This window comes from Netta rufina (genome assembly GCF_964035555.1).
Source record: "Netta rufina genome assembly, chromosome: 22".
NCBI lineage: Eukaryota > Metazoa > Chordata > Aves > Anseriformes > Anatidae > Netta > Netta rufina.
Genome location: NC_140146.1, coordinates 9,304,293 through 9,332,242, shown reverse-complemented (window position 1 = coordinate 9,332,242; position 27,950 = coordinate 9,304,293). Strand labels below are relative to the sequence as shown.

The following is a 27,950-nucleotide window of genomic DNA, read 5'->3' as shown; positions in this document are numbered from 1 at the left end:
CTTAGTAGGGAAATTTACAGAGATCTCAAGATTTGTATAAGTATTTTTCTCATCCTAATCTTTCCAACATGAAACAAATATATTTTATAGAGGCATGAAGAGGTTAAATGTCTATGGTCAGGCCGCATACAGCTGGCAGTATCAAGAGAAAGTACGAGAGTACCAGCTGATGACTGTGACTTCATTTCACAAGTCAAAATGTGACTATGTATTGTTGCTGAAATGGAGGAAAACAATTAAGCATATTCAATGCTTTTCTAAAATAAGCAAACATGCAGCAGGTCTCGCCTAGAGCAGAAACAATAAGGGAAGACTGCAATCTGGAAGAAGCATGTACTTGGCCAAAATTATCTGAAGAAAGCAGGCTTGTGCTATGCTCCTTTTGTCTTCATAGCAAGGGGATGGCAGAAATAATTGTATCATTGGAAGGGGAAAAAAAAGATGTTATCACATTCAAACATTTATCTCCCCAAAAACAGCACTGTGTTAATGTGCCTTGGGGAATTAAGCTTCATACTTTCACAGAAAAACGTTCTTATTCCTGACAAAGGTCTTGTTAAGTTCCTCTGGAAATCCATGTGTTCTTTCTTCACAAGGTCTTTACAAATACTGAAGTAGTACTATACTTAGCTAGCATGCTAATCAGCAAGTTCTATGTAGATACACACTGCACTGCCAAGAGTGCAATTGTTTTTTTTTTTTTTTTTCTTAAACTATTCAATGAAGTCCATGTAGGTATCAGACGAGGACAAGTTCTCTTACATCCCAGTTTCGTCAGTGAAGTTAATGCTTGTGTAAGTACTTTCCTCAGCTGCGAAAAACCAGGGAAAGACCAGAGTGCTGGGAGGTGGAGAGTACTTTTCACTGATTAAACAAACCCTGGCATTGCAGCCCTCTGCTAGAACTAGTTCATGTGGATAGTAAGAAACGCCCATTTTGGCCAACTCAGGACTAGCAGACTGCAAATAAATCATCTCAAAAGAATCATCTTACTTGTAAAAGTGAGGGTCCAGTCTTCGGTGTCACTGTTTCCCTGCTTCTTGCATAGGCCACTGAGTGCCATTGTCACAGACATGCTGGGTTATCATTTTGGCTATGGACAGCAAGAGTTTTTAGCTATGCAGGCAACAGAAGATGGAAAACTCTTTCTAAAGCACCCAAAGAAGCAAATGAACTCCTTTTTTAAATGAAATTTAAAAGCAGCTATATTTCCACTTTTGTACCTTCAAAAAACTAGTTAATGTAGCCCAGTTAGCTGAAGGGAAGATTTGTTTCAATGTACACATTAAATCCAGAAACTTTTATTTCGAAACTTTTGAGAAAAGACTTGTATCAGACATACACAATCACAATAGCCTTACATATATTTCTAAAAAACAGAAACTACCATCCATGAGATAACGTCCACACTGGATATTCATCTTCCAAGTAAGCAATTGTGTATACCTAATTGTATAGTCTCAGTCAAATGCTGCTAAACAAATGCAACTTTACAAAAAAGATTTTATTGAAAGGATTGAAAAATATTTGATTTCAACAGTATTTAAAACAAGTTTTCAAAGCATTAACAATATGTAACAAGATTTTTCCTCTTTCAAAAATTTAGTACACTCTGCTTTATACCACACCACATCAGTTTTTAATAACTTGAACTCTCTAGTAGAGACTGGTTTTTTTAAACCGATTTCCAAGCTTCCATTTTGGCCCTATGTAGACTGGAAAGTGTTTACAGGTACAGTAATACTTCCAACCACCATATTAAAAAATAAAAATAAATCAGCAAAACTCTGTTTTACTAATACAGTTCAAACTACTTTGATTAAGCTACATCAACAAAATAAGCTTTTACCTCCAATATAACCCAGTCTGCATTAGAGCTTTTATCATTCAGATGTAGTTTGAACGCATTACCCACACTTCAAGCAGTTAAATATGAAGAAAACTTGAGTGCTGATCAAACTTCACTAGCCTGCTTGCAAATTACTGGTTTGCAGATGAAAGGCCTTGAAAAGAGACTTTGTACAATTCAATCAATTCGTAATGTATTAACACAAGTAATTTGTGTTGCATTTTGATACAAAGCAGCTGGTACAATTATAATCAAAGGAGCTTTTCTGAAGAAAAAGCAAAGGACTAAAGCCATCATATGACTTACTTTCCTGTGGTCAGTGATTGTAGTTCTCTACTAGGCTGAGCAGTGATCCAAACAATATTGTTATCAAGCAGGAAAAGTTGTACAAGCAAAACTGCAGAAGCCTCAAAGGCAGTAATTCAACTGCAGTACGTGATAAATTTAAAGACAACTCCAGCAGATCTAATTTAGAAGAAATAGGTAAGTTTTGTTTACATTTCATGAACTATGCACTCTGCAAATTAAACTTCTACAATTTATTAAATGATAGTTTTACTATTATAAAAGCATAAATAAAAAGTGCTGAATATAGTTTTATCTTTACAAAAATACTAGATAGATAAGGCTCATTAATTTCACCTCACCTCCACGAAATGATTTCCACCTTCTAGTGTGCCTGGTATTCTGCTTATTTTTCACTAAACAATATATTTATTTAGCCACTATACCCTGTTCCTCTTCTCAATTATTGCATGTTTAAATAAAATAATAGTTTCAAAGCAAGAAGTTTGATGCTTTTTTTCATAGCTCAAAAAGTAAACAGCTATTTAATAACTGAATACCCCCATCTTAGAAAACCCGTAAGCAGCTTCAAAACAGTGATAAAATAATTAATGCAGATTCAAGTGAAAGATAAATCTCAAAAGCTATCTTGACATTCTCAAGATATCACGAAAGTTTTTTGTTTAGACCAAAGTAAACCAATATTCTATTCTACAAAATTTACAAAATGAATATTCATTTATATTAACACCATTTCATTGTGTTTTTTTTAAATCATTAACTAAGAGTTTGCTCCTCTTTTACGGAAAAGTGCTCTCATCTTGATTTAATACAATTAGACAGATTAGGGCAGCATCCAAAATGTAGAGACATTATTTAAACCATTAGAGCACAGAACGTTAGGCAGAGTTCAGAAATTAATACATTTCCCGTTACTGCTTTGGACCACATAAACAACATAAGACAATCATGAAAAGTTAACACAGCTTCTCACTCCACTTTTGAGGAAATCCCACCTTCTTCAGTAAGAAAATATCTCTTCCGCAGTTTTATGACATACCCTTAAATTTAACTGATAATGTCCACTCCTTCAAAGGCCAACACAGCAACACTGTGAAAATGCTGAAGTTTGGGTAGTATGACCATGAGACTGCACCACAGAGAACATAAATGTAAACATTATTCTTGGGTTTGATTTTTTCAGTTAAATTACAGTACAAACCCTTTTCTTTTTCCCAAACTATTTTTTGTCATAAAAGCACATACAATAAAATATGTACAGAGAAGTTAGAAACATCTGAAAGCATCTTAAAAAAAGTACATATGAGACTTAGAATATCTTTAATGTGCTGAAGGCACCATTGCTACTCTACTGGGAATGTGTCCTCTCATTTATCAGCCTACCAATGCAGTATCCCTTTCTGTATTACTCAGCACCCAGAGTTGGAAGATACCTGTGGAAGTTAAGGGCATTCAGGACACTATTGCCTTCAAGAAAATAGTAGCACTACGCAATATAGTAGTAAGCGAAGTCCAGATTCTTCCTGAATACCTGGAGATTTTACTTCATTTACTTTTTACTATATTGTCCCTAACACTACCATTTGTTCTAGCAAATTAACAAAAATAAAATCAACATGCTGATGATTCCCACTAACAGGAACTGCAGAGCTACAAACTAGCTCAGCTGCAAAAATGAAGATCACTGAAATAACCAACGCAGCACAAGCAAATGCTCGTCCATGCTAGCGGAGGATATTTACACAGTGATCACAGCCAAGGGTCAAACACTGTTCAAACAAATGGGCACTGTGTGTGCGTGTTTGTGCATGTGTTACTTGTTTTTCACTAATTCCATCTATTCACAAAAAAAACATTCTTCATGAGCACTATATATCTTATGGAGATACATATACTTTTTTAACACTGTTTTTATCTATTCATAAAAACAGCTGTGTTCCTTCACAGGTTTTGTCACATTTGCAAGTAAGAAGAAAGTATTTTAAGTTGTCTTGATAGGGAGTTGTTCTGGGGGAGGTGTATTTAAGCTAAAAAAAAAAGAAAAAGAAGTGCTTTGTTTTTTTGAAGTAAATTTTTTTTAGAGCTTTCATATGCATATAAGTCTTAACAAATGGAATTACATCTATAACAAATTGAACAGACTATTTTCATGCCTCTTTTCTACTGCCACTTTTCTATTATCTATCTACATACACCCTACCACGTTATTGGTAAGTTGTGTTACAATCAAACCTACAGATGTGGTTGTCAATACCAATCTGAAGTAACCCATTTTCTGACTGCTCGTTTAAAGGAAATTCATCAAAGTGGATTATAACAATCCGCCTCATTTCTTCAATTTCTTTTCCTGCTGAACAGGAAGCAGCACAATATTTCCAGCCTTCAGCAGATCAGACAGATATAAAGTATATCACTATATATGTGTCTGAGATGGTGACCACACACGTTAGCAAAAACTTTAAAAGCATATAAAAGGGATACTGCCACTTTCCATTCCCATGATTCATTAGATGTAGACTCTCAAAATTCTTCTTCAACAAAGTTATTCTGCTTCTTCCGAACATTCCAGTGTAAACACTCGGCCAAGCTTTCAAACCAGTCACTCACAGGATCTTGGAAACATATCGAAGGAAGGGGATAGCAAGAGGTAGTGATGCTAATACTGCAACAACACAGGAATATCCCAGGTCAGTCAAGGGCAATAAACAGCAATTTACTTTTTAAATCTTCTAATCACTACGCAGCCTAGCACCACATTCTTTTGCTGGTCATCATGAACTCAACGCTGGGACAAAGGAAAATTCAAGCTACTACCTTGGCCTTGAAATTTTAAGTTTTAGCAATAAGTGACATCACTAAGGAGTCTAGTGTATAACAAAGGATCAAATGCCAAATGTGATGCTTGACTCCCTACTAGTCTCCTGATCTGACCTATGTACTTTTCAACCTAAGAGGAAATAAAACAGTTCAAGACAGAGTGTCTGGAACAGACAGTTCATGACAGAGTGTCAAGACATGTCCATCTTCCTTTCTAAGCATGCAATGTTACATGCTTTTGTCTTAATACTTCATTTGCTTTCATAGTAAGATCTAAAAGACTCATATGAATACATAAAGCACAAACTGTGCTAAAAGTGCTTAAAGAGATGTTAGGCTTTATAAAAGCTTTTTTACTTCACTGCCTGCAACCCTTCTTGTTCTGCTCAGACTGTCAAAAAAAGTGCAGGGGTCAGTATTTTCTACACTTTTAAAGAAGTACTACAATCAAAAAAAATATTTCACCTGTCTCCATGGCATATTTCCTGCCTCTTCCTTCCATCAAATGAAACCCATGCTGTATTCCTGGCATCTGGGGAGAGCATTATCTGAAAGAGAGAAAAACTAACCTTCAGGTCCCAAACCTCATTTTTCAAGGAGCAGGGAACACCTTCTCCATCCTCCCTAGTAGTAAAGAATTTACACCTCAAATTTTACTGCTGTACAAAAATTTGTAAGCTGTCCTTTACAGCAATGCAGTAGCATATCACACAAGTTCCAAACATTCATTTAATGTTTGGGATATATACATATTTTTTTTTATATGCAATAAAAACCCCTCTGTATACCAAGGCTATAAAAACAGAAAGACCTTCCAGCTACAGCCAGTGCATGTCTTAACCCAGTTACATGTGTTGACTTAGCATCAATTTTGAGAAAGTATATTAAATTAATCCAGAAATACACATTTCTAATAGGTAATGGATCTAAATCTGTCAGAGTTAGGAAGTTTTGCTCATATTTAACATGCATTCCTATTAAGAGGAAATAAGTGAAATTCAAATAAAATATTCAATTTATTTCATAAAACAAGAACATAAACCCCAGCGTACACTTGTTAATCCTAATCTTTCAAGATACTTCGGAGAGCCCTTATAGCCCTTAAGAACATTATCTTATCATTACAGAAGATTGAAAGCTGGAAGGGTTTCTTCCTTACCCATGGGCATTTGTTAAAAATACCCATTAAGTCAATTTTATATTCAGGTTTTATATGCCCTTTTTTTCTGCACAACAACATAAACAAAATTGATCAGGGATTTACAGATAGTATTACCACTAACATACTCTAGATCTAGAACATTTGTTGTTTAGCCATGAAAGTAGAATTTTTCATTCCCTTAAACTCTACTGGTTTACATGTGCTTTAGCAGAAATGATTTAAAATTTTCTTTGCCTGAATGTAAACGTATGTACTGCCATTTTGCAGAAGTTTACACAACTGCAATCCAGCAGAAAGCAGTGTAAAGTGTTCTCCTACTGGGCATATTATTTTAAACAAAGATACATTCTTCGACCAGACTTGATCTGGTCCTCCTACAAATGAAAGAATGCAGGATACACACAGTAATTCCTGACCTCTTCTGTTTTGGTCAGGTTCACATGGTTATTGAGAAAGTTTTTAATTTGGAAAGAGAAATAATATAAGCTAACCTTGAGTTCCACTCCAGCAGGAACAACAATAGGTCTGAAAGACAATGAGTGAGGGCAGATTGGGGTGATCATTATTGCAGGAACATTCGGATGAATCATAGAAGCTCCTGCAGCAGCTGCATACGCAGTACTACCAGTTGGTGTGGAGACGATGACTCCTGAGGAAGCACAAAAATTTCACTTCCTTTAATATTAGAATCAGTGCTGTTATTTAGGAAGAAGACTAAGAATTAGGACTGCTAATGAAAATATAACAGAGAATATATCAATACATTGACTTATTATATTACAACTCTTCTGTGAAACACAAGAAGTCAGAAACTCTTCTGATCCTGGTACGACATGTTTTTCCTATAGGCTCACATAAATGGTGTAAACTTAGAAATATGTGTAACCTGGGATTTAGAACAGAGATGTTAATTTGTCTCTAAAGCTTAAGAATTACGAGAATTAAGAGCTTCTGTATTTCATCAGTTATATTTGAGCCCTTCAGCAAATTCCAGATATTCAAGCAAGTTTTTGAGGTACTTCTTGCCCTTTGCTCTAAAATATCATACACAAAGAAGCTGTCACATGCCTCCACAAGCCCATAAACAAACAAACAAAAAAAACCTTACGTTTAAGGCTTCCTTGATAATTTATGGATTCCACAATTAAAAATCTGGCCTGTTCTTTACAGCCTTATGTTTTCTGTCACCAGGACAGAGAACAGGAGCTTGAGGTTTTGTTTCCATGTAAGAAAAAGCATTGTCCAGTACAACAGCAACAGTCTACACATGAACTGACAAGTGATTTAGCTCAAGAAAAAGACTCACCATCTCCTTGCACTGTTGTTATCAGGTGTCCATCTAGAAAGACATCTACATTGGAAAGGTAAGAAGAAGGACCACGATCCACAACGACTTCATTTAGGACCTGCCATGACATCAAGTATCACCAGTCTGCTATTGCTGGTTTGGCAATGGATTAAATGACAAGCAGAAACATATTTTCCAGATCTTTGAAAAATTATACTGATTTGGTACCTGTCAAAATAGATTCTCTTTACAATTTTGTTTCCTTAAGTGCCAGTTGAAGAGTTTTCATTTATTTACTTACAGGATGTTAAGAATTAAGAGTTATTTGCAGAAGACGGTCACTAGCAATGTGCAAGGCTTTTCACTTATAAGGTCTTTGGGAAATCCCATTTTAGAGCTACTCATTTTCAAAAGAGATGGAAAATATTAGTACAGGAAAGTACAATATTAGCACTTATGGTTACAGAAAGAAATGAGGTGCAACACTTCCTCGTTATTTAGTGCACACATTGCGCCCTATGTCAATATGGATCTGTCCCACACTACTGGGACAATGTAGTAAATTAACAAAAATGGGAACGTAATAATAAAACGTATAAAGCAAATTACAAGGCACATATTAGTTCATTTGATTATTTTGCAGTCCAACCTGATATTGCATAATTTGCTTGCCCACTTCTTTCTCTATATTTGTAGGTGCCACTCCATTTTCTTCTATACCATTTTGTACTGTCATCTTCTCTCTGTGCTCTTTTACTACTTTCACTTTCAGCCTGCTTCGCAGAACAAGTGCTGCATTGCCTAGAAGCAAAATATAGGAGAAAGTACAAGAAAGTTATGCTAGTGTATTAAAGAAAACTGCAATGACTAGCAACCTGAATGAAATATCATTCATCTATTTCCCGTGCGATGTTCCCAGTTTCATTCACAAGAGAATTGTCTACATTTGATTAAAGTTCCAAGCTGATTTTTAGTAGTAATGAGCAAAAATAAAATCAAATTTGAACCCTATCTTTCCTCCCTTTCTTTATAAAGTAAAAAGTATATTTAAGCTCTATATGGATATGATCAAGATTAGAAAACAATGTTAGGCTCAAGTGATCTACACTGAGACAAAAGCTTAGCTTGAAGAAAATTACTGCATTAGAAACACCTATTAAAAAAGCCTTCTAGCAATGTGAGAATTTTATACATCTTTTCAGAAATCTACTTCGGATGCAACTCGAATTACCTCCTACTGAAGGAACAGGTTATTTCCTTCCTCAATTATTTCATATGCCTGACCTTTCATTATTTAATCACCACACTTCTTAGAGGAACAAACTACCATAGACTTCACAGCTATACTCTATTCATTAGTTTAGCTGTCCTTTAATGTATGTTTTGCATCTTCCTCTACTTGCTTACTCCACACCAGACGAAGATATTTCTTAGCCATTTTCCTTTACACAACAGTATAGAAAGCAGCACTGAATGTGTCAATATAATGTAATACTTTAGTTTAGTATATATTTCTTGTGACTCAGTCTTATGGGACTACCTAAATGAGTTGGTTAATAGGTTAACCAGTCTTGGAAAAAGCTACAGAAAATGTAACAAAAAGAAACACCACACCTTGTCTCCTTAAATTTACCTTCTATAACCTGAGTGACTTGGGACTGAAAATTCTCAAAATTAAATGGAGTAAGAAATCCAAGGGATCCCAGATGAAAAGCCATAACTGGAGGTACACTACCCTATCAATAAAGAAAAGAATTTAAAAGCTACTGAATAAAAGCAATTAATACTTCAACTAATTGCCTGTAAATATTTTGACTATTGATGCAACTTCAACTATTCATAATAAAAAAACAAAGCTACAATTAAACTAAGCAGCTCATATATGCATTATTTTCAGAAGGTATCAGGTAAAACAGGCTTGACAAAAAAGAACAAACAACAAAGAACAAACACAGTCCTTGATTACAAAGAAGAAAATCTTAAAATACTTCAAAAAAAAAAAAAAAAAAAAAGAGGCCTTTAAGTCTATTTCCAATAAAGACCAACCTGGAAAAGCGAAGAAGCATAAAGTAAGGTCCCATCTCCTCCCAGGCATATGATAAAGTCTATCTGATTGGAGATATCATCGTAATCTAGAAGCAACATTGAGATACAAATTTTGATTTACCATTTTTCAAAGGTCTTAAATTCCTAACATAGATTATGTGCAGCATGCCAACATTAACTCATAAACATAAAAAAAAAAAAAAACTAGGATGTGTTAACAACTGTTTGCAAGAGACATCTTAACATCACAAACTTAATTCAATGACGAAGAAAACGTTAAGACAAATAAGTACCATGCCCCAATTTTACTTTTAAGAAGTCATTACCATACCTTCCCTAAAGGTACAAAATTTCTTCTTCACTGGTCCAAAATTATCATCATTAGCTATAGCAGGGTCTTCCAAAACTTTTTTTTCTACGTACACTATCATATTGTTCACCTAAAAAAGGTAAAATGAGCTAGTTAATAATCTCTTAAAGTACTTGCCTCTGCCTATAATCTGCATTGGTTTAAAATGTATGAACACTAGTTAAAATCTCCATCTGCATTATACAGTCCTACACATTCCACATTTAACCAAATCGGTAGCTGAAAACAGGTTAGATGTAAAGTTTCTTGTAACAGTTTAAAAAGAATGGACTTTTTGTTACCTCAGTAAGATACACACAGAGCTCTTTAAAAGGCTGTAGCAGACTGGCATCACGTATCTTTTTAATAACAAGGACACTCTTGGGAGGTTTGTTCCATGTCAACCGCTGGCTTGCTGGATCCTGAATGTGCCTAAAGAATAGAAAAAGCACAATGTAACATAAATATTTAGGACAGTTAGATTTAAAACATCTTATTATCAGAAAAGGTCATTATAAAAGAAACAAATGGGTGACTAAAAGCATTGAGTAACTGCAAGAAACAGCAGAGAGACACTGCAATGCCCACAGATTTTCAAAATCATTACTACATTTTGCCTTGACAACATTCTGGCTAGTTAAGAATATGTCCTATCACATGCCTTACTGGAACAACAGAAAGAAGGATACAGTAGTTTGGAATTATGATGCTTTTTTTCCCTGCACAAAACCAAGACAAGTCTTATTATCAAGACTATTCAAAGACTTGAGAATCTCAAGAACTAAATATATGTACACAACTGTTTTTGTGTTTTTCTAGGGGTAAAAATGAGTTTAGTACTTGTTGTTCGGTAACACATTTAGTTGATGTAGGAATACCCAGATGTAACGTCTTTCTTCGTTTGGATTTACTTCTCAGCTACATGATTTCACAGTTGTAGTTTGTGCATTACAGACATCCCATCCTTTTCCATATGGTGCAGATATAATCCGTAAAGCAAAGCGGATTAGTGTATATATGCTGAACAAGCCAAATTTACAAAGATTTGGATTTGGCATTTCAGGGGTTAAAATAAAACAGACACTGATGCTGGAAGTGGCATAACCTGCTCCTTTTACTTTCAAGAAAAAAGTAAGATGCTTATATTCTATATAAATACAGCAGAAACTATAGACTAATAGTCTAATACCAACAGCCTTTACTCACAAACACTGCCAACACTCTCTCTAAATATTACATAACACAGAAGAGTACAAATACTCAGGATCGCGTAGAGGCTTTCAACAGCAAATTTATACTTCAACTCATTGTATTTTACAGTCAAAAGACCACAGAACAGAGGGAAAGTTAGAAGGGTTCCTCAATCAACTAATTGGAGTCTAGCCCCTGACGCAGGGCTGGGGAGTTTTGAAAAATACTATACTTGGTCGAAAATATCACCCTGAATCTCAGATAAGGCTTCTTCTGACTTGACAATAGCTAAAAATAAAAATAAAAAACTAAAATAAAACACTGATTAATGCAACTTTGTTTAGCCCTTTCAAACAGCTGCAAACAAATCAAAGATTTATATGCTATTTCCAGTTCAAACTGTGACTAAAGAAATAAACTTGAGTACAGAAAAGAGTTATTTTAAATAATTCCTCAAATCTAAATACCGTTAAAAGGCAAAAGTCAGCCGTAGAGAAACCACCCCCAACAATATTTCAACATGACCAGGCTACCTTGTAAAGCTGGCAGAGAACTAAAGATTGCAGCATCGCTTTTCACTTAATAAACCTAGAACTAACACAGTCTTTATTCAAACCAAAAAGACAGTCTGCCCACTTCAGTCATACTCACCAATTCCACGTAGTTCTAAATGAAAAATTATTCATAACATGCTTTAATATCTTCATTTTTTTTCCTGAAGTCAGGCAAATGCAACAGTTCCAAAAAAAGGCTGAGGCATTAATACATTCCTAAGAAACTGCTACTTCAAAAGAAAACATTTTTCCTTGAAGGTTTTTCTTTTCCCCTCAGCTAAATATTTCAGCCAGTCCCAATAAAACGTTGTGAGGCTTTACAGCAAATTCCCTTATATATAGTATGTTCAGAAAATATACTTAAAAAAAAAAAAATAAAAATAAAAATACAGCCTTCAGAAAGTAGTTTTTTTCAACGCTAACATTTAAATAGACACCAAGCCCTTGACTAACTGAAGCCCAAAGATAAAAACTAGGATTTTCTGTTATATCCTCTCCAGTGAAGAGAGTTTCACATTACTAGTGACAGTAGAGAAGAAAAAACACAAGCAAAAAGGATATGCTTGTTTTTAGAAGCCACAAGAAGTCACAGAAAAAATCTTACAAGTAGTAAGAATAGTAATTTGCAATTTGATTGTCAAATAGCCCTATTCTTTGATGACCCGAGCATGCCCTTATCTCCCCAGCTATTCTGAACGCTGCATAAGCAGGCTTTTCCCTGGCAAGTAGCGTGCATTTAGGATTGCCTACCGCCTCTGTACTCAACTGATCTTGACACTATTATTATATTGCCCAGTGCTGACTCAGCCCACAGGGAGGAGCATATTCATCAGGATCAGGTGGGTAAACATGCAGGGCAGTATAGCAAGCCACAAACGTTAGAAGAGGTGGAAAGAATAAGGAAGTTCAGACTTCCCACATACTGCAAGATTTCCGCCACACCTGTGTAGGAGAAGTTAAGATACCACCAACCTGCTTAGAGGAAGACCACTGTTATTTTAGGTATAGATTTAAGGAAATAAATATTTAATTCAAATATGTTAAGTGTAAAGTCCAAACAATAAAACAGAACTTTTAAAAAGGAGAAAATATGTTTGCATGCCTGCGGAGTACAAATGAACCCTTACTTTCACACTAAATTTATCAGCAGGCTAAACAAAACAAAAACTTGCCTTGATGACACTCAGACAGAAAGTGCCACAGATCAAACCACTGGCTCAAATGCCCGATACCAAGAGGAAGAAGGTTTTCCTCAGCTGAGATTTCACAGTACACAGAGCAATTCCTCTGCCTTGTGCTGTCCGTAAAAAAATTTGCTTTTCTCTCACAAAGAAACACTTTTCTTTGTGGACTAAGTAAAATGCTACCCATTGCTTCTCTGTACCATAATTAGATTGCTGTATGGGTGGTTGATACACATGGAGTTTACTGGTTCTGTTGGAAAGGCTTTATTACTGTTGCCACTGTTGACCACAAACTAAGGATTGAAGATTATGCAAAACATGTCTAAACAAAACTTCAGTATTTAATACTATTTGCATGCCCTGTCCTATTTTTTTTTAATGTGAAATGGTTCATTTTCTTTTCAAAATATATACATTGGGTTAAGAGTAAACTCCATTAGTTTAGATAGTGGATTGCGGGCCTCAGAACATCACGTGAATTACTAAGGTAAAAGTAAAATTAATTCCGTTTTATGTCTGTTATCCTGAGGGAAATATTCCAACTGGCAAGATTACTAGAAGTCCATACAGACAAATACTGATTTTATCCTATTATAACACAGAGAAAACAAAACAAAACCAGTGACATTCATATATATACTTTTTAATATGCAGATCAAGGTAACACACGTTTAATTGGTTTTACTTGAGAATCCAGTTCAGCAGTGCTGTACGTTCTCTTCTCAGACTCTTCAAAGGATCACCATGTGATATAAATGGCATGCCAATTTTTGCAATGCACGCCCTAGAGCTTGGCAATCAAGCAAGGTAGAAGTCTCTGAACATCAGGTAAAATACAAACAAAGCTGATTTGGGGATAAATAGTAGAAAATTAAACTTATTTCACATAGAATAAGCACGAAAGCATTCATTTGACAAGTACTTACATAATTGCTTTAGGATTTTGCAGCATACAGGCCTTTGGTCCAAATGTGGTCACTGGGCATGGTCCATGCAAGGAGCGTGTTCTCCTGGACATAAAAAGTTAAGTAGTAAAAGAAACATTATGTCAAACTAGGTATTATTAGTTCCCCAACCACCAAAACCACATCTTTGAAAGAGTCACGTTAGGCAATGAAGGACAAAGTCCATTTCTTAAACCTACATTTGTGGTTGGGTAGCCAATATAATTTTACACATATTAGCTCACACATTTCAAAGCTAAATTTTAACTCCTGTACCTACTTCCTTGACAGTGATTTTAATTGAAACCTCACTCTCAGTTTATGCCCTCCTGACATGACTAAATGCTAGCCTAAGTGGCAGTACTAGGCACATATTCTTGCATTCATTTAAACTTCACTGTGCATAGAGGAAGCACCACAGCCTCTAATAAGAGATGGCCAAATTTTCCTCAAGCTGGTTCTGTGAACTCATTGCAAGCCTGCAAAGTTTCTATTTAGTCACAACTCTCCTTGGCAGTACAAAACAGAAACTGTACATTGGTCTCTCAGGGATACAAAAAAAGTAGAGAAATCTCAAATTATAAAAACATAACCATTTTCAAGGTCTCATTACTGTGAAAAGGAAAAATCCTACATTTATGGAATCAAGTACAAATAATTCCTGTTTCAGAATTAGACATGTAATATATCTTTTTAAAATATGTATTTTTTCCAAAGTTAGAGTAAAAAAGAATTTAAATAACTGAAGAACACATTTTTCACTTTTTTGACTCCTCAGTTTTGTCTTCTCTGCATTTCCTGAAGAACTACAACTTATCTAGGAGCATACAGTTTTAGAACAGGAAATGCAGAATGATTAAATCCAGCATAAAGACACATAACACAGCTTTTTAAGGTTTTTCCTTTTTTAAGGAAAAAGTGTAAGTCTTGACAAGCAGTTAAAAAAAAAAAAATCTCACAATACCAGGACAAGACCTTCAGGTTTTCTTGTTGCTGTTACTCTTTTTGTGTGTGTCTATCATAGTAACAACGTCCCAACTGCATAAGCTTGCTTTTTAGTTTGTATCTTTGTACTTAAGGGCGACGAAGCTGGTGAGGGGCCTGGAGAACAAGTCCTACGAGGAGTGGCTGAGGGAGCTGGGCTTGTTCAGCCTGGAGAAAAGGAGGCTCAGGGGTGACCTTATTGCTCTCTACAGATACCTTAAAGGAGGCTGTAGTGAGGTGGGGGTTGGCCTGTTCTCCCACGTGCCTGGTGACAGGACGAGGGGGAATGGGCTAAAGTTGCACCAGGGGAGTTTTAGGTTAGATGTTAGGAAGAACTTCTTTACTGAAAGGGTTGTTAGACACTGAACAGGCTGCCCAGGGAAGTGGTGGAGTCACCATCCCTGGAAGTCTTTAAAAGACGTTTAGATGTAGAGCTTAGGGATATGGTTTAGTGGGGACTGTTAGCGTTAGGTCAGAGGTTGGACTTGATGATCTTGAGGTCTCTTCCAACCTAGAAAATTCTGTGATTCTGTGATTAATAAATTAACAAACATGGGTCTTTAAATTTTTAAGGCATACAGAGATATGTATCTGCTACATCAGAATTCAGTACATTTTATTAGGTAATAGGTTAGATTACCTGATTTAAAAAAAATATTCCTTTTTATTGATCATGTTAAAAACAGCTTCCAATTCTTTCCACCTCCCTCAGAGAACACAAGGCTTTTGACTTTTCTAAAATAGGTTATTTAACAGAGGAGTGCTTGTAAGGCTAATTTAATCCCTTGAAAGATAAATGGAAAACATCCTGGCCTGAGACTAACACTTTAAAAAAAAAAAAAAAAAATTCTTAAGAGAACAAGCAATGAAGCATTATTCGGGCAGTTTTGCCTTCTACCGTTTAGTGACATGAATGAATTCCACCACATAAAGAAACAGATCACACTGCAATCTCACAGAGCATACATCTTGCCACTTCCAAGGCAAGTGGAAACACTGATAATAGAATAGACCCTCCACACCTCACTTTCACAAAACTACTTTTAGGTTGCTTGGTAACTTCACCTCTTCCAGTACATAGCAGACTTGCTAACAGTACTACTGCAGTCAGGAGTGTACCTTGGCCAATCACACAGGACTGTAAAAGGGCATGGTTTTCCAGCACTCTAAATATTTTACAACTTCCTTAAGCACTGACCCTGAATTAGAAACTCCAGCAATCAGGGAGAGAAGGAAGGAATAGTAAGGTTTCAATAGTAAGATTTCCACTTCACTAGCTGATAGATGTAAAGAAGCCTGTTTTTCTAGTAGTTTTCATGAGCTATGACAGTCTTAATACTGCTAATACCTAACATTTGTGAAGTAAATCAGAATTACCAGGACACTAACAGGATTTCATTACTAAAAAATCTCAAAATAAATTCTGAAGAGGAAAGATGATATAAATCTTTAAATTTCTTTGCTTACTCCTACATAAACCTAAAAGATATGTAGACAAAAATCATTGCCTCCAATCTTCAAAATAAGTATTTTTGGATTAGGTAGAAAAATTGCTAATTTTTCATTTATCCAATTACAGTTAATACAGACTTTGTCTTCCAAGAGATGAGATCTGAAGAGTCGTTTATCCTCAAACTTAAATCCCGCCCAAACCACAGGATTACCCTTAGCCCTAGGATGAGATTATCTGGAGCAAGTCAGAACTGTTCTGCCTTACCCCCTCCCCCCCCCCCCCAGCAAATCTGTGTATGCTAGAGAGTAAAACTAGCTTGCATCACGTAACTGTTGAAATGTTACATAAAAGCTGTTAGAATTATTTAAATAAAAACAAGTGGGAAATATACCTTTCTTGTGCTTAATTCAATTAACACAGGAACTGGTAACTAACCTATTCTTTGCAAGTAATAAATCATCATCACACTGCCTTTTATTGTGTATATTGTAAAGTAGCTCAGACCAGCCAGATGACTCAGTCATAACACACAAAAAAAACACCACAACAAACCACAGACATCTACTAAAAATCAAAAACAGATGACAGGTTAAAAAAAATTATAATAAATTTAAGAAATAGCAGCAACATCTCATTTGTTCCATGTCCAAGAAAATATTCTTCTGCAAGATTTGAATACTGATAATTAAAATTTGTCTCCTACAGCACATACATAGAGGTGGTACCTAGCTGTTATTCGAATATTTTTTTCCATTTATAAATCTGGATATGGTAATATTCTTATCTGTCTGGATCAGTTATATGTGTTATAAAGTTTCTTACTTACATTCAAGGAGAAAAATGAGCAAGAATTCATATTATTATTATTGATGTGTGTACAAAAAGTTCCAATTAATAATTTGGATAGATTTAGTTAAGATTTTGCTTGTTTTTTTCAACATGGCCTTTGCTAAGAATGAGCAGCAATGCACTGGAAGTTACACATCTTTCAGAAAGATGTACTTGCCCATTCAAAGCAGATTCTACTTCAATTTGAATGCTGCACAGCAAACCTGAGATCACTTTTTGTCTGACATTCTACAAAATGCCTCGTGACAATTTTACACTAATTTGAAGACAGACAGTTAATGTAGAGCATCTTAATGAAAAAACGCTGTAAACAATAACCCTAACTTCTCAGTTCTAAAGATTAAGTGGAGAAAGAAAACCACACTAGTTTCACAGCAGGCTTTCAGTGTAAAGACTTACCTGTTGACTATTGTACAGAGCATAGCAGCTAGAGCAGCACAGTCAGAGCACAGTCCTTTGCGAACATTTTCCAAAAACATTAAAGTATACAGACTGAACTATGTATGCAAAACAAGTATTTCCAAGTATTAGCCTCTTGAGATGAAAGCCTTTTATTATACCTCCCTTCACCATAAAGCTTCCCCTGGGATCTTCAGGTCTCACCCACATATGCTCTGCTTTGCAACAGCAATTCTGCCAGCAAAGTTGTAACTCTGGAGAATTTCACCTGTTGAGCAATGCCTCTGTGATTCTGTCCATGCCTCAGCCTTACGTAGGATCACAAGATAAGGAAGTTCTGCTACACTTCCCACAAGGTCTAGACACACAGCTACCACAGCATGCCATTTGATATTTACAATGGGTCCAAAGATCACAAAAGTGAAAGATCTGTCCAAGTTGTCCACATGACAAGAGCCTTGAGTCTAGATTAGGAACTTGGCTCCAAGAAAAACTGGACATTTCTCACTGTCGTGATGCCATCTGCAAGCACCAACCTATTTTGTGCTGTGTCACCTTACCTTAATCATAATTCTCATACAGGTTTTTGATGCACAGCACACAACAGCTCCAGCTAGGGCAGTTATAAAAGCTCACAGAAGTCACTCTAATGTTCACGGATTATTTCTGACACTACAAACACTGCAGATACCTGCTTTGACAGCCTTGCCATTTTGATCACAGGTCTGTTCCTAGTTTAGTCCCCACTTTTAAATTTCTCATTTCGTTTTAGGCTAACAACCCTTTAAAGTGCATTTTAAAGTTCCCTTAAAAAAAAAAAAGCAAGCGGTTGAGCAAGAGGCAAAACTCTGCCAACCAGTCAAAGATCAGGAACTACAAACAAAACTGTTCCTTTGCTGTGACTTGAGCAACTATCAGGCTATAAATTAACATCACCCAGTAAAGATGCATTTGCATTTTATTTCTGGAAGGTACTTAAAGCTTCTGAAGCTGGGTCGAAATATGATGTACTTAAGTATTCAAAGTTCAAGCCTATCCCAAGACACTGGAAGTCAAGTATTAATATACTCCCGTATTTTAAAAACTTCCTTCACTTGGAAATGTACCTATAGTTTGTTAACTAAGTTTCTCTACTAAGAGAGACTTTCAACACATAACACTACAGATAGCAGTTTCATGTGCAGTCTGTCTTCAAAACAAGGATTTCTTATGTTTCCCTTATCCATTTTAAAACACAAACACTTCCTTGAATCCAGACTGACGTACTGATTTCAGACATCAATCAAATTGAAAGCTTTAAGACAACACATTAGCCATTTGCTTTAAGAAGTCATACATGCACATGCAGAATGTTGCTGAAACACATCTACAAAAAAAGCAGTTTAATATCTACCAAGAAATACTGAATCACAAGCAAGTTGTGAGAACCAGTCAGAACTTAGTCACACGAACACCAATTTAGAGATGACCACATACACGGCCACTTCAGAAATCCAGCATGGACCACAACAGGATGGCTCTCTAATCGTCTCTCTCCCCATTTGCTACCACAAAAGCATATTGTTCTTTCTATTCATTATCAGGTAACACAGCTGTAAGACTATGGTTATATAAAAAGAGGAGCAAAAACTAAAACCTATATACATTTTTAAATTTTTATTTATTTATTTAAATAGTACAGCAGGGAGAAACAAGAGCCATACCTGAATTCTTTGGTGCTTCCTAGGGCTGGAGAAGCAGACAGGCTTCGTGACTTAGCTCGTCCCCTGCTAGTACTGCTCCACTCCTCATCATCGTGACACGTTGAGCAGTGATATGCAGAATCTGCATTCACATCAGCCTTACCGGTGCACAGTTTTTCTCGATTCACCTCCATACTGGAAGTGGAAGAACCTCAGAGAGGGACAAATTTAATTCCTGTGGAAAAATATGAGGGGAAAAGGGACAGAGAAGGGAGAGAAGAAAAATCTCAGTATTAGCAAGCTAATAGAGCAAGTATCAGACACTGAGTTGACACAATTTGGTAGACACTTCTCAAAAGCATCTAGGCAATTGAGAAGTTCTTCAAAATCATCAGAAGATGCTGGAAAGAAAAAAAGATCAGAATTAGAACTCATATGTTCCCAGATTTACAGCAGTTTCCATATGAAGCTGTTGAACACTTAGTTCAAGACCAGAGCGTCTCCAGTTAAATCCAGCAAAAATAAATTTATTTTACAGACTGAAGAGGAAAAAGAGCTTTAGCTATTTGCCAGGAATCAAGAACGTGGGGGTATCTATAAAGTCACCTACCAACTGATACATACATCAAACAAAACTAGGATAAGCTACAATAGAAAAAATGTGAAAGTGAAAAAAAAAATTAAAAAATAGTGACAATCTTAATAAACCTCAGTTTTCAACTAAAATGAGATTAAAACCAAGCTGAGAAGAGAGAAAAAACAAGTCAGAATTCTGACTGAACTGAAATTCCCAAATCATTTGTGACAAACTGAAGAGATGGTCCAAACCAAACAAGATGAAATAAGGACAAATGTGAATTATTTCACTTCCACTAATAATCAGCACAAACATAAGATAATGAGCAGCTGGGTAGAAAGAAATTTTGCAGGAGTAAAAGAGAAATAATTTAAATATCTATTCTTCCCAAAAATAAAACACATCTAAATTTCCATCATTATTTGAACTGAATAGAAGAAGCCTTGTCACAAAACTAGAAAGCAACTTTCAGTGTGTAAAGAAACACTAAACTGTACACAAGCATTATCTGAAATAATGAAGTCTAGAGGAACAGTACATTCCTCCAACGATTTCAACACAGGAAAAAATGTTGGCTCATTAAATTTTTGCAGATGTTTCTAAAACAGCTTTTAGCACATTGGATGGGCTTCTTACTGTATCCTGTACAGAATGGATCAGGACATTATTGTAACTGTTAAAATGGACTTGGGCTCTGGAAAATACTCATGGAATAATGGTATTTGGCTGTACAGTTAAGAGGATAACATCTGAATAATTTTACAAGTACTATGCTCCACAGCATCTCAACTTTTAGATAACAAAGGCCTCAACAAAATGTAGTAATTTGTAAGGAATACTGGCTCATTACTCAATTAGACAGAACCACCACGTAACCACATTAGAATCTATTTTGCTCTTACACCTCATGCCTGCGCTAAAAAAACATGACTACAAGGAGGTACAATTAGAGCCAACCATTAATAATTGATAAGATCCTGTGCTTGTAAAGATATCAATGCTTAGTTGTTGGTTACTCATTGCTTAGTATTACCTGTGACCATGACTCAGGAAATACTTGTTTCAACATATTTTTGACAGCTGAAATTAGAAGAATGTAGCTCCATTATCTTTGACCAGTTGATTCATGTGAATAATTCTCTCCAATCATGCAAGCACGTATGTAAAATATTGTAAAATCTGACTTAACAGAAGTTATTTTTATTAGATTTTAATTTGTATTATGTGTAATCACAGCCTCATCAAGTTTCAGGAATACATCCTTGGCTGTTGTTTCTGAACCAGGTACAGAAAACAGGTTGCTTAGATATCTAAGTTTCAGAAAAGAAGTGACTTTATCAGATACTCAGTATCTGTCTGGAAAGGGTCTTTCAGCATCTGTGTGCACATGAGGAAAGTTCTTACAATGTTTGTTCTTGAAATCATAATCTCAAACTAGTTCACTGTCTGTAACCTCTGAAATAAAGTCTTGAATGCGTGTTTTATTTATATTTTTCCCCCTACAGGCTAACTGGATTCTGAATGGTTTTCCCCATCAAATAGAGGAAGAATAAAAAATTTTGAGTTCTGAATTTTAACAAAGAGCACTTTATTCATCAGGTTTATGAAAAAGCCATAATGGAAGTTAGAAAACTTGACACTAATTTACCATCTGTTTGTAGATATTCAAACATACCACATACTTATAATTTCTGGACTATTAAAAAAAAAAAAGCACAATACTTTATATTTTTAAATCTAAGGATCATTCTTTATAACCAGAAATCATAACAAGTAGATTACTCTTGCGTTGAATGCATCTGTGTAGTGGGGTCTGAACAGGCTTCTCAAGCCAACAGCAGTGAGCAGTCCCTCATCATCCGCTACTTATTCTCAGAGGGGCATTCCTCAAAGATATTCATATATTCCTTATATATATATATATATCCCCTGCACATACATGCTCAAAAGTCACAATTTTTAATTATTTCTTAAAAATCTGCACTAAAGATAGACATACAAAAATTTGACAGCCCAGGAGGTGGAACCCATCCTATTCCACAGTATCATCATTAACTAAGAGGTGCAGAGAAAAATAATTTATATAAAAAGTAATAAATTAGGTGTGCTTCCTAGTGACTTTGAGAAAACTTGATCTGACAGATGCTGTCAGAGAAGAGAATTAGATTAGCACAAAACTGGAATAAAGACATTGCGCAGATCTACTACTAAATACAGCCTAAGAACTTGATATTCCTCCCATGTAATGTTTTCCAATTCAGGATGTTTTAAACTACAGCTTACACCATGTACTGTTTAATTAACATCCCCTCACAAGACCTTTATTAAATAAGCAGACCTGACATAAGGACAAAACTATCACTGAACAGCTCCCAGGATTGGATCCAAAAACTTGAAGCACAAATCAACAAACGAGTGAAAAGGCTGCTCTGGTCTAAGTCACATCCAAAATTAAGAAAAACAGAAAAAGAAAAGATTTAGAAGCATAGCATTACAGAACGAAGGACAACTGACAGAGATTTAACACTTGAACAATAAAAATCCTGTTACGATGACAGGAAGTAGCAAGTTGAGTCACCTTGGTCCTAAATAAATAAATAAATATATTATTGCAGCCTATCCCATCTTCAACTTCTCCATCATTACAAATGAACACTCCCATGAACCAGAACTCGACACAGGTTTTGTCAAACCACCTTTAGATGGAAGGAAGTGCTACCATAACATTCCACAAGTTAAACTGTTATTAAGGAATCCAGGCCTACACTAAGAATTCTAGCTATAAAAGAAGCTTGAAACAATTTCACTAAGCCTTCATACATATGTAAACCACGTCCTGGTAGCCTGGAAAGAATCATATGCACTCATCTTACAATGCAACATTCACCACTGTTAGATCACACCGAACATAGCATGAAAACCATGCACTTTTGATGCACAGAAGGCTGCAAATCATCCAGAAATTTAAACCATTCTTTGCATGAGCTTGCTTGTTGGCTACTATTTTGTAACAAAGTTTTCCTCTGTGAAATGCATTACCCTAAATCCTCACAATGAGAGGATTACTGCAGGGTCCACCCCAACCAAATACACTACTTTTAACATGCCTTTTGAGACTGTAGCAATTCCCCTAATTTCTTGGAAACTGCATAAGCCCACAGAAACTCTTCGTTCTGTAACATGTTATCAGCTCTTCTATCACTGCAGACAGAAGGATGTTGTATCCAAAAACTGGTATCAGCTGCCCTGCTGCTACGGACCCCTCTATACTTAATCACTTAATTCTGTAGCAGTTTGTATTATTATTACATTTTACTGAACAAATCACTCCAATAGAGCTCACATGCACATGACTCCATCCCCATGGCACTAAACCTCTTCTCACCTAGAAAACTAGAAAAAGAAGGAACATCTGCATGACATATTTGAGGCTTTTTTCTTTAAGTTTAGAACTTCATATCCTAGACGCTATCCTGCATGTGAGGAAAAACCTTCATATCCAGACACTACCCTCTGTGAAGAAAGATCTTCGTATCCTGGACACTACCCTCTGTCTGAAGAAAAACATAAATAATATTCCGTACTGAGATCCAGCTGCCTGGAAGCAGTTGAAATTCAGTGGCATCTTTTTTATTACATTCTACAAAAAGCAAAACAGAACAAAACAAAACAAAAAAAACGCACCACACCACAGATAGCATGACCATCACGTGTTAAATACCCGGGGAAAACAAGCCTATTCTTTAACCCTTCCCCTCCAGAAACCCCAGCACATAGCCTCCCCCTGACAGCGGCGAAGCTCGATGTCCCCGCCGGGAGGTGGCGGCCCCCTCAGCTCCCCTCAGTCCCCGGGCAGCCGCGTCCCGGTACCGCTCGCCCTCCCGCCGGCCCAGCCGCCCCTCAGCGCTCCCTTCCCTGCTCCCCCGCTCACCGCGGCTCCCTCAGAGGCCGGCCGGCCGGCCGCGGTGGCTGTGGCGGTGGTTATGGCGCTGGTTCTGCCTGTGGTGGCTGTGCCGGTGCCAAGGCAGGGAGCGGGGCCGGCGGCCCCAGCGCACCTCCATCGTCCCTTCCCCGCCCAGCGCCTGCGCCGGCCCGACCACGGCTGCGCATGGGCGGTGCGGCCCGGGGGCAAGTGTAATTAACCGGAGTCAATTTAATTAAGGTGGAGCCAGGCCGGGCGGGCCCTGCCTGCAGCTCCGCAGCCCAGCTGAGGGTGTTGTGCCAGCCAGCGTGGTAGCTGTTGGTTTGTGTGGAGAAAGGCCCGTGCACAAGTTGTTTTCACTGAGCTATAGAGCGCCTGCTTGTTGTTTGCAATTAGAGATTAGCTGTAATTAGAGTTAGTCCCCAGCTAAAGGCTAGGAAAGGCAGAAAAAAAAGAGCCCACCCCACACGTCATGACACACAGACAGGAACTGTGGAACAGCTACGGGTTCGGTGCCCTCAGAGGACACCAGCAAATGAAGCTTTACACAGCTGTGGCTGCCTGACGTGCAGCCTTAGCAGGCAGCTCCAAGCTAAATGCACACACACAGCCCTCGGATCTGTAACACACCTCCTTGTTCCCTGGGCTGGCCCGAGGACAGGCACAGACTTATGCACCCAGCTGGCCCTGGTCACTTCATGCCACACCTCGCACTCCTGCATGACCTGCACACGTTGTGCTCACACACACCTGCTGTATGACAGCAGTTTTGGATTTGGACATTCATCTTTCCTTAGGTAACTTATCTCAACAAGAGACAGAAGCTCTTAAAATACAGAAAACTATTTTCCATTCTGTCCTTGACTAATTTTTTAGCGATCCTTCAGGGTTGCTAAAGAAGCAGGTTTTCTAATGTCTAGATGGCATTTTCTACCAATACAATTTTCAAGAGGTCGTACAGTAGATTGTATATCAGGGCAAACCTCCAGTGTTTCCAAGTTACACAATTTGAGAATGTGTTAATGTTAGATTTTTTCCTCTTCCTTGATGCATAAATATAGGTGTGGAGTTGCAAAGAAGTGATAGTAAACGAAGAAGCAAACTTGGAAAGGGGGAAGTAGTTGCCTCATACGGGGAAATAGTGTAGCCAATGTTATATCATTTTAATTTTTTTTTAATTTATTTTTAATTTTTTAAGTAAACCCAGTGTTCTGAGTCAAACTTTTGCTTTATTCCTCCTTCTAGGCTGTACTAACGACCCAGTCTACAAGGAGTTAATGAGACAATACACAGTTCTATGAAAATGATAGCTTGGAGACGCGCGTCTTTCAGGTACTTAAAAGGGATGTTCAAACTGCAAAGGGACAACAGAACATGGCATCAGGAATGAATATAGCACTAAGTTGCACAAAATCAAGGCATTTATCTCAAAAGCTGCAGTAAAACATGTTCCAGCAGGAGACACGCTTGGATGTAGTGCCTTTGTTAACTATGCCTGACCATACCCAAATACCATCTACAAAAGCTAACAAAAGAGCAAATTTTCATTTGAGTTGGCTATGGGGGGGGATTTTTCCAAATCCATAAAGATGAAAGATAAAAGTACCACTAGACCTGTTTCCCATAAGAATACATATTGGCGGTTATAAAACATTTCCAAGTGGTAGTTTTTTTCTAAGCACAGTTACATCATACAGGTACGCAACATTTTGCAAGATGCATGAACTCTGGACTTGATGAACACTTATCCTCATTAACTGATAGAGATCAGACAAGAGTGTAATCAGCTGAGCCTATCCTATTTATAAAAGGGCTACAGTTACAATAGCAGCACTGAGCTGCCCAGGTTCAGCAATGATCTTGGCAGCTCTACTTGCTGGTCTGGATGCATGTAACAGACTGGTAACCCCTCTTCCCTTCTATACAGATTGATGTGCCATGAGAAATAGAAGTCTTACATCACTTTTGAGCACGTTCTCAGTAAGGAACGTAATCAGAACAGCATAGCTCATTATCCAGGTTGTGCTTCTTTTCTCCCAGAGAAAACACTAGGGAAGACTGAATCAAGAGAAACTGAATTAAAGAAACATCCACAGTAAGACTGAGAAATAAGCATAACAACATCGTTCTTAATCCCCCCCCCACCGGGTTTTCAGTTCTGTGAAATACATTTGACTGGCCTTAGATTAACAAAAGAGGTAAGTTAACAAAAATGCTATTGCTTGCCCAATTCATTGCACAGAAGGTGCTAGGTATGAAGATGCTCTGCTCTGTCTCCATCTACAACTCAAACCTACTTTCAGCAAAAGGTGTTTCCACTGAACAGGAAAAAAATAACACATTTTCTTCAGTGACACCTAAGAGGGTTGAAGAACATAGTTCTTACCTCTTGAACCTCATTTCAAACTGCCTCTGATGATTCAAAATTCCTGAGGAATCACGAGAAAAAAAAAATGTACCAAGAAATTTAAATTCTGATGAAAACAGTGTCATGAGTGTGACAAATAAGCTATTATTAATGTGCCAAACTACAGATCTACTGACATAAGGACAGAGTAATGCATGCCACAGCACTGCATTCATTATTCAGGCTGATTACAAATAGCTCCAATAGTTACGTAAATGTCTTTATCCCCACTTTAAAGACTGGAAATTAGATTAATTGACTTGCAGAAGGGTTCACAAATCTGTGCCATAGCTGAGATAAGCAATCAGGAATGTTGGCATGTAGCTCCATGCTCAATCCACTTGACAATATAAACCATCTTTGATAACGCAAGGATAGGATTGAGGGCTGCTGGCAGACAGTAAAGAAAACTTACGTGTAGGTATCAGAGAGTGGAGAGAAGCAGGAGAAATCTAACATGCAAAGAATATTGTAAAGTGGAAACGTGCAAATTCTTTGAGTGAGTGAAAGGCCAAAAATTTAGCCCTGTTATACAAAACAGCTAGCTAGAAAAAACATACCAGATTGTTCTAAGTGCATTGGCTCCAGTTAACAAAGACTACAGATTTCATAGTCTCTGAATACATTTTAGCAATTTTTAGACAACCTTATTCACTACAAAATATTCTTAGAAGAGTTTAAGGAGAAATTTTAATGGCTGAATAAAAGTAATATAAAGCCACATTTCAGATGGCCTGCTAGCCATGTGACACAACTTAGGGATAAGACTTGCAAAAAGCAGCACTGCATTGGATAGCCTGATTACCTTGTTGGACTTGATTATTCAACAGGGATGAGACCGAAGTGACCACATTTTCAGTTTTTGGACAAAACAGGTGGCTAAACATAAATCTCAAGGTCATCCAATTGAAGTTAATATCCTATACTTAATACAATCTAGATTCACGCTAGATTATGGGACGAAAATGGGTTTGTACCACTGACCTGCTCCTGCTAGTTAGTGTACAAGACCAACAGCCACTTACACTTCCGCATCTTCCTTTGGAATCCGATAGCTGTAGTCAAAGCTTTCTTGTCTGAAGGAAACAAGTGGATGCCAGGTAAAAAGGGACCCTGGAGGAGCACCTGAAATTAAGAGGACACCTGAATCTTTCCCTAAGGCAGTATGAATAGCTCAGCTATTGGAAACAACAACTCTACTACTATATACTCTCCTGGGAAGCTCCAAAATAACCTGTTTTCTCCTGTATAAGTTTTACTGTGTGAACTGTATCAGCTGATGCAGGCTCAGTTGAGAGTCCCTAAGCAAATTCTGAGCATGTCTGCCTGTTTTTCAGTTTCACTGCTGACAGGCTTCAGTGTTGGAATGAAAACACAGAGGATTCAGCTTCAAAAAGTTCTCCTGTCCCAAAGAGTACAATGATTATGGAAGAGGGCAGCTAAACTGAGTAAGTCTGTAACTAAAGGCAGTTTCTTTTTTGGAAACACATGTTCGCAGCTGTTTGATTCAATCCATGGCTTTGGGCTGCCCCCAAAATTTCTAACCAGTATTGAGCTGTCACAGTATTGAGCAACATCCACAACTGAGGATTTCTACTAAGTCTGATCAGTAAAGATGACTGTTCTATCTTGATGAGCAATGATTTGGCTTGAACTATACTTGGCATCTGAATTATGCCTCAGCTGGAAGTCATCAACCCTGAGGAAGTTTCAGCAAGTGCAAAGTACTTATTTTGTCTTATCACTAGTAAGAACTATCCCAAGCAAAGATCTCTCCCACCTCCATATTGTTCTCTATATGAAAATAAATGTAAACAATTATGCAAATATATCTTATTCTTTATGAAAATAGACACCTGGGACTTACCCCCTATCTCACAGCAGGATACAGGAGAGAACTATGGAGAAGGACTTGGGCTACAGCTTGGGGTGTTTTGGGAGGTGCTCCTGTCTCTGCCTGTGTGACTCATGCAGTCTGTGTTTCTGC

The 27,950-nt window shown here is 37.1% G+C and overlaps 1 protein-coding gene across 2 annotated transcripts; it reads right to left on the bottom strand.

The window, feature by feature from the left end:
- Nucleotides 1–1,279: 1,279 nt before the first annotated feature.
- Nucleotides 1,280–27,950, bottom strand: NADK (NAD kinase). 2 transcript variants are annotated; one of them, XM_084300289.1, is made up of 13 exons: nt 27,831–27,950; nt 26,989–27,088; nt 19,079–19,292; nt 13,673–13,756; nt 10,120–10,249; nt 9,800–9,908; nt 9,469–9,554; nt 9,056–9,158; nt 8,072–8,223; nt 7,441–7,540; nt 6,626–6,783; nt 5,438–5,520; nt 1,280–4,817 (listed from the first exon to the last, which is right to left on the bottom strand). In XM_084300289.1, the coding sequence occupies exons 3-13, from the start codon at nt 19,249–19,251 to the stop codon at nt 4,676–4,678; spliced, it is 1,320 nt and encodes a 439-aa protein (XP_084156415.1). In that variant the 5' UTR covers nt 19,252–19,292; nt 26,989–27,088; nt 27,831–27,950; the 3' UTR covers nt 1,280–4,675. The 2 variants fall into 2 exon arrangements, with proteins under 2 accessions (XP_084156415.1, XP_084156414.1); XM_084300288.1 differs by lacking the exons at nt 26,989–27,088; nt 27,831–27,950 and adding an exon at nt 23,566–23,710.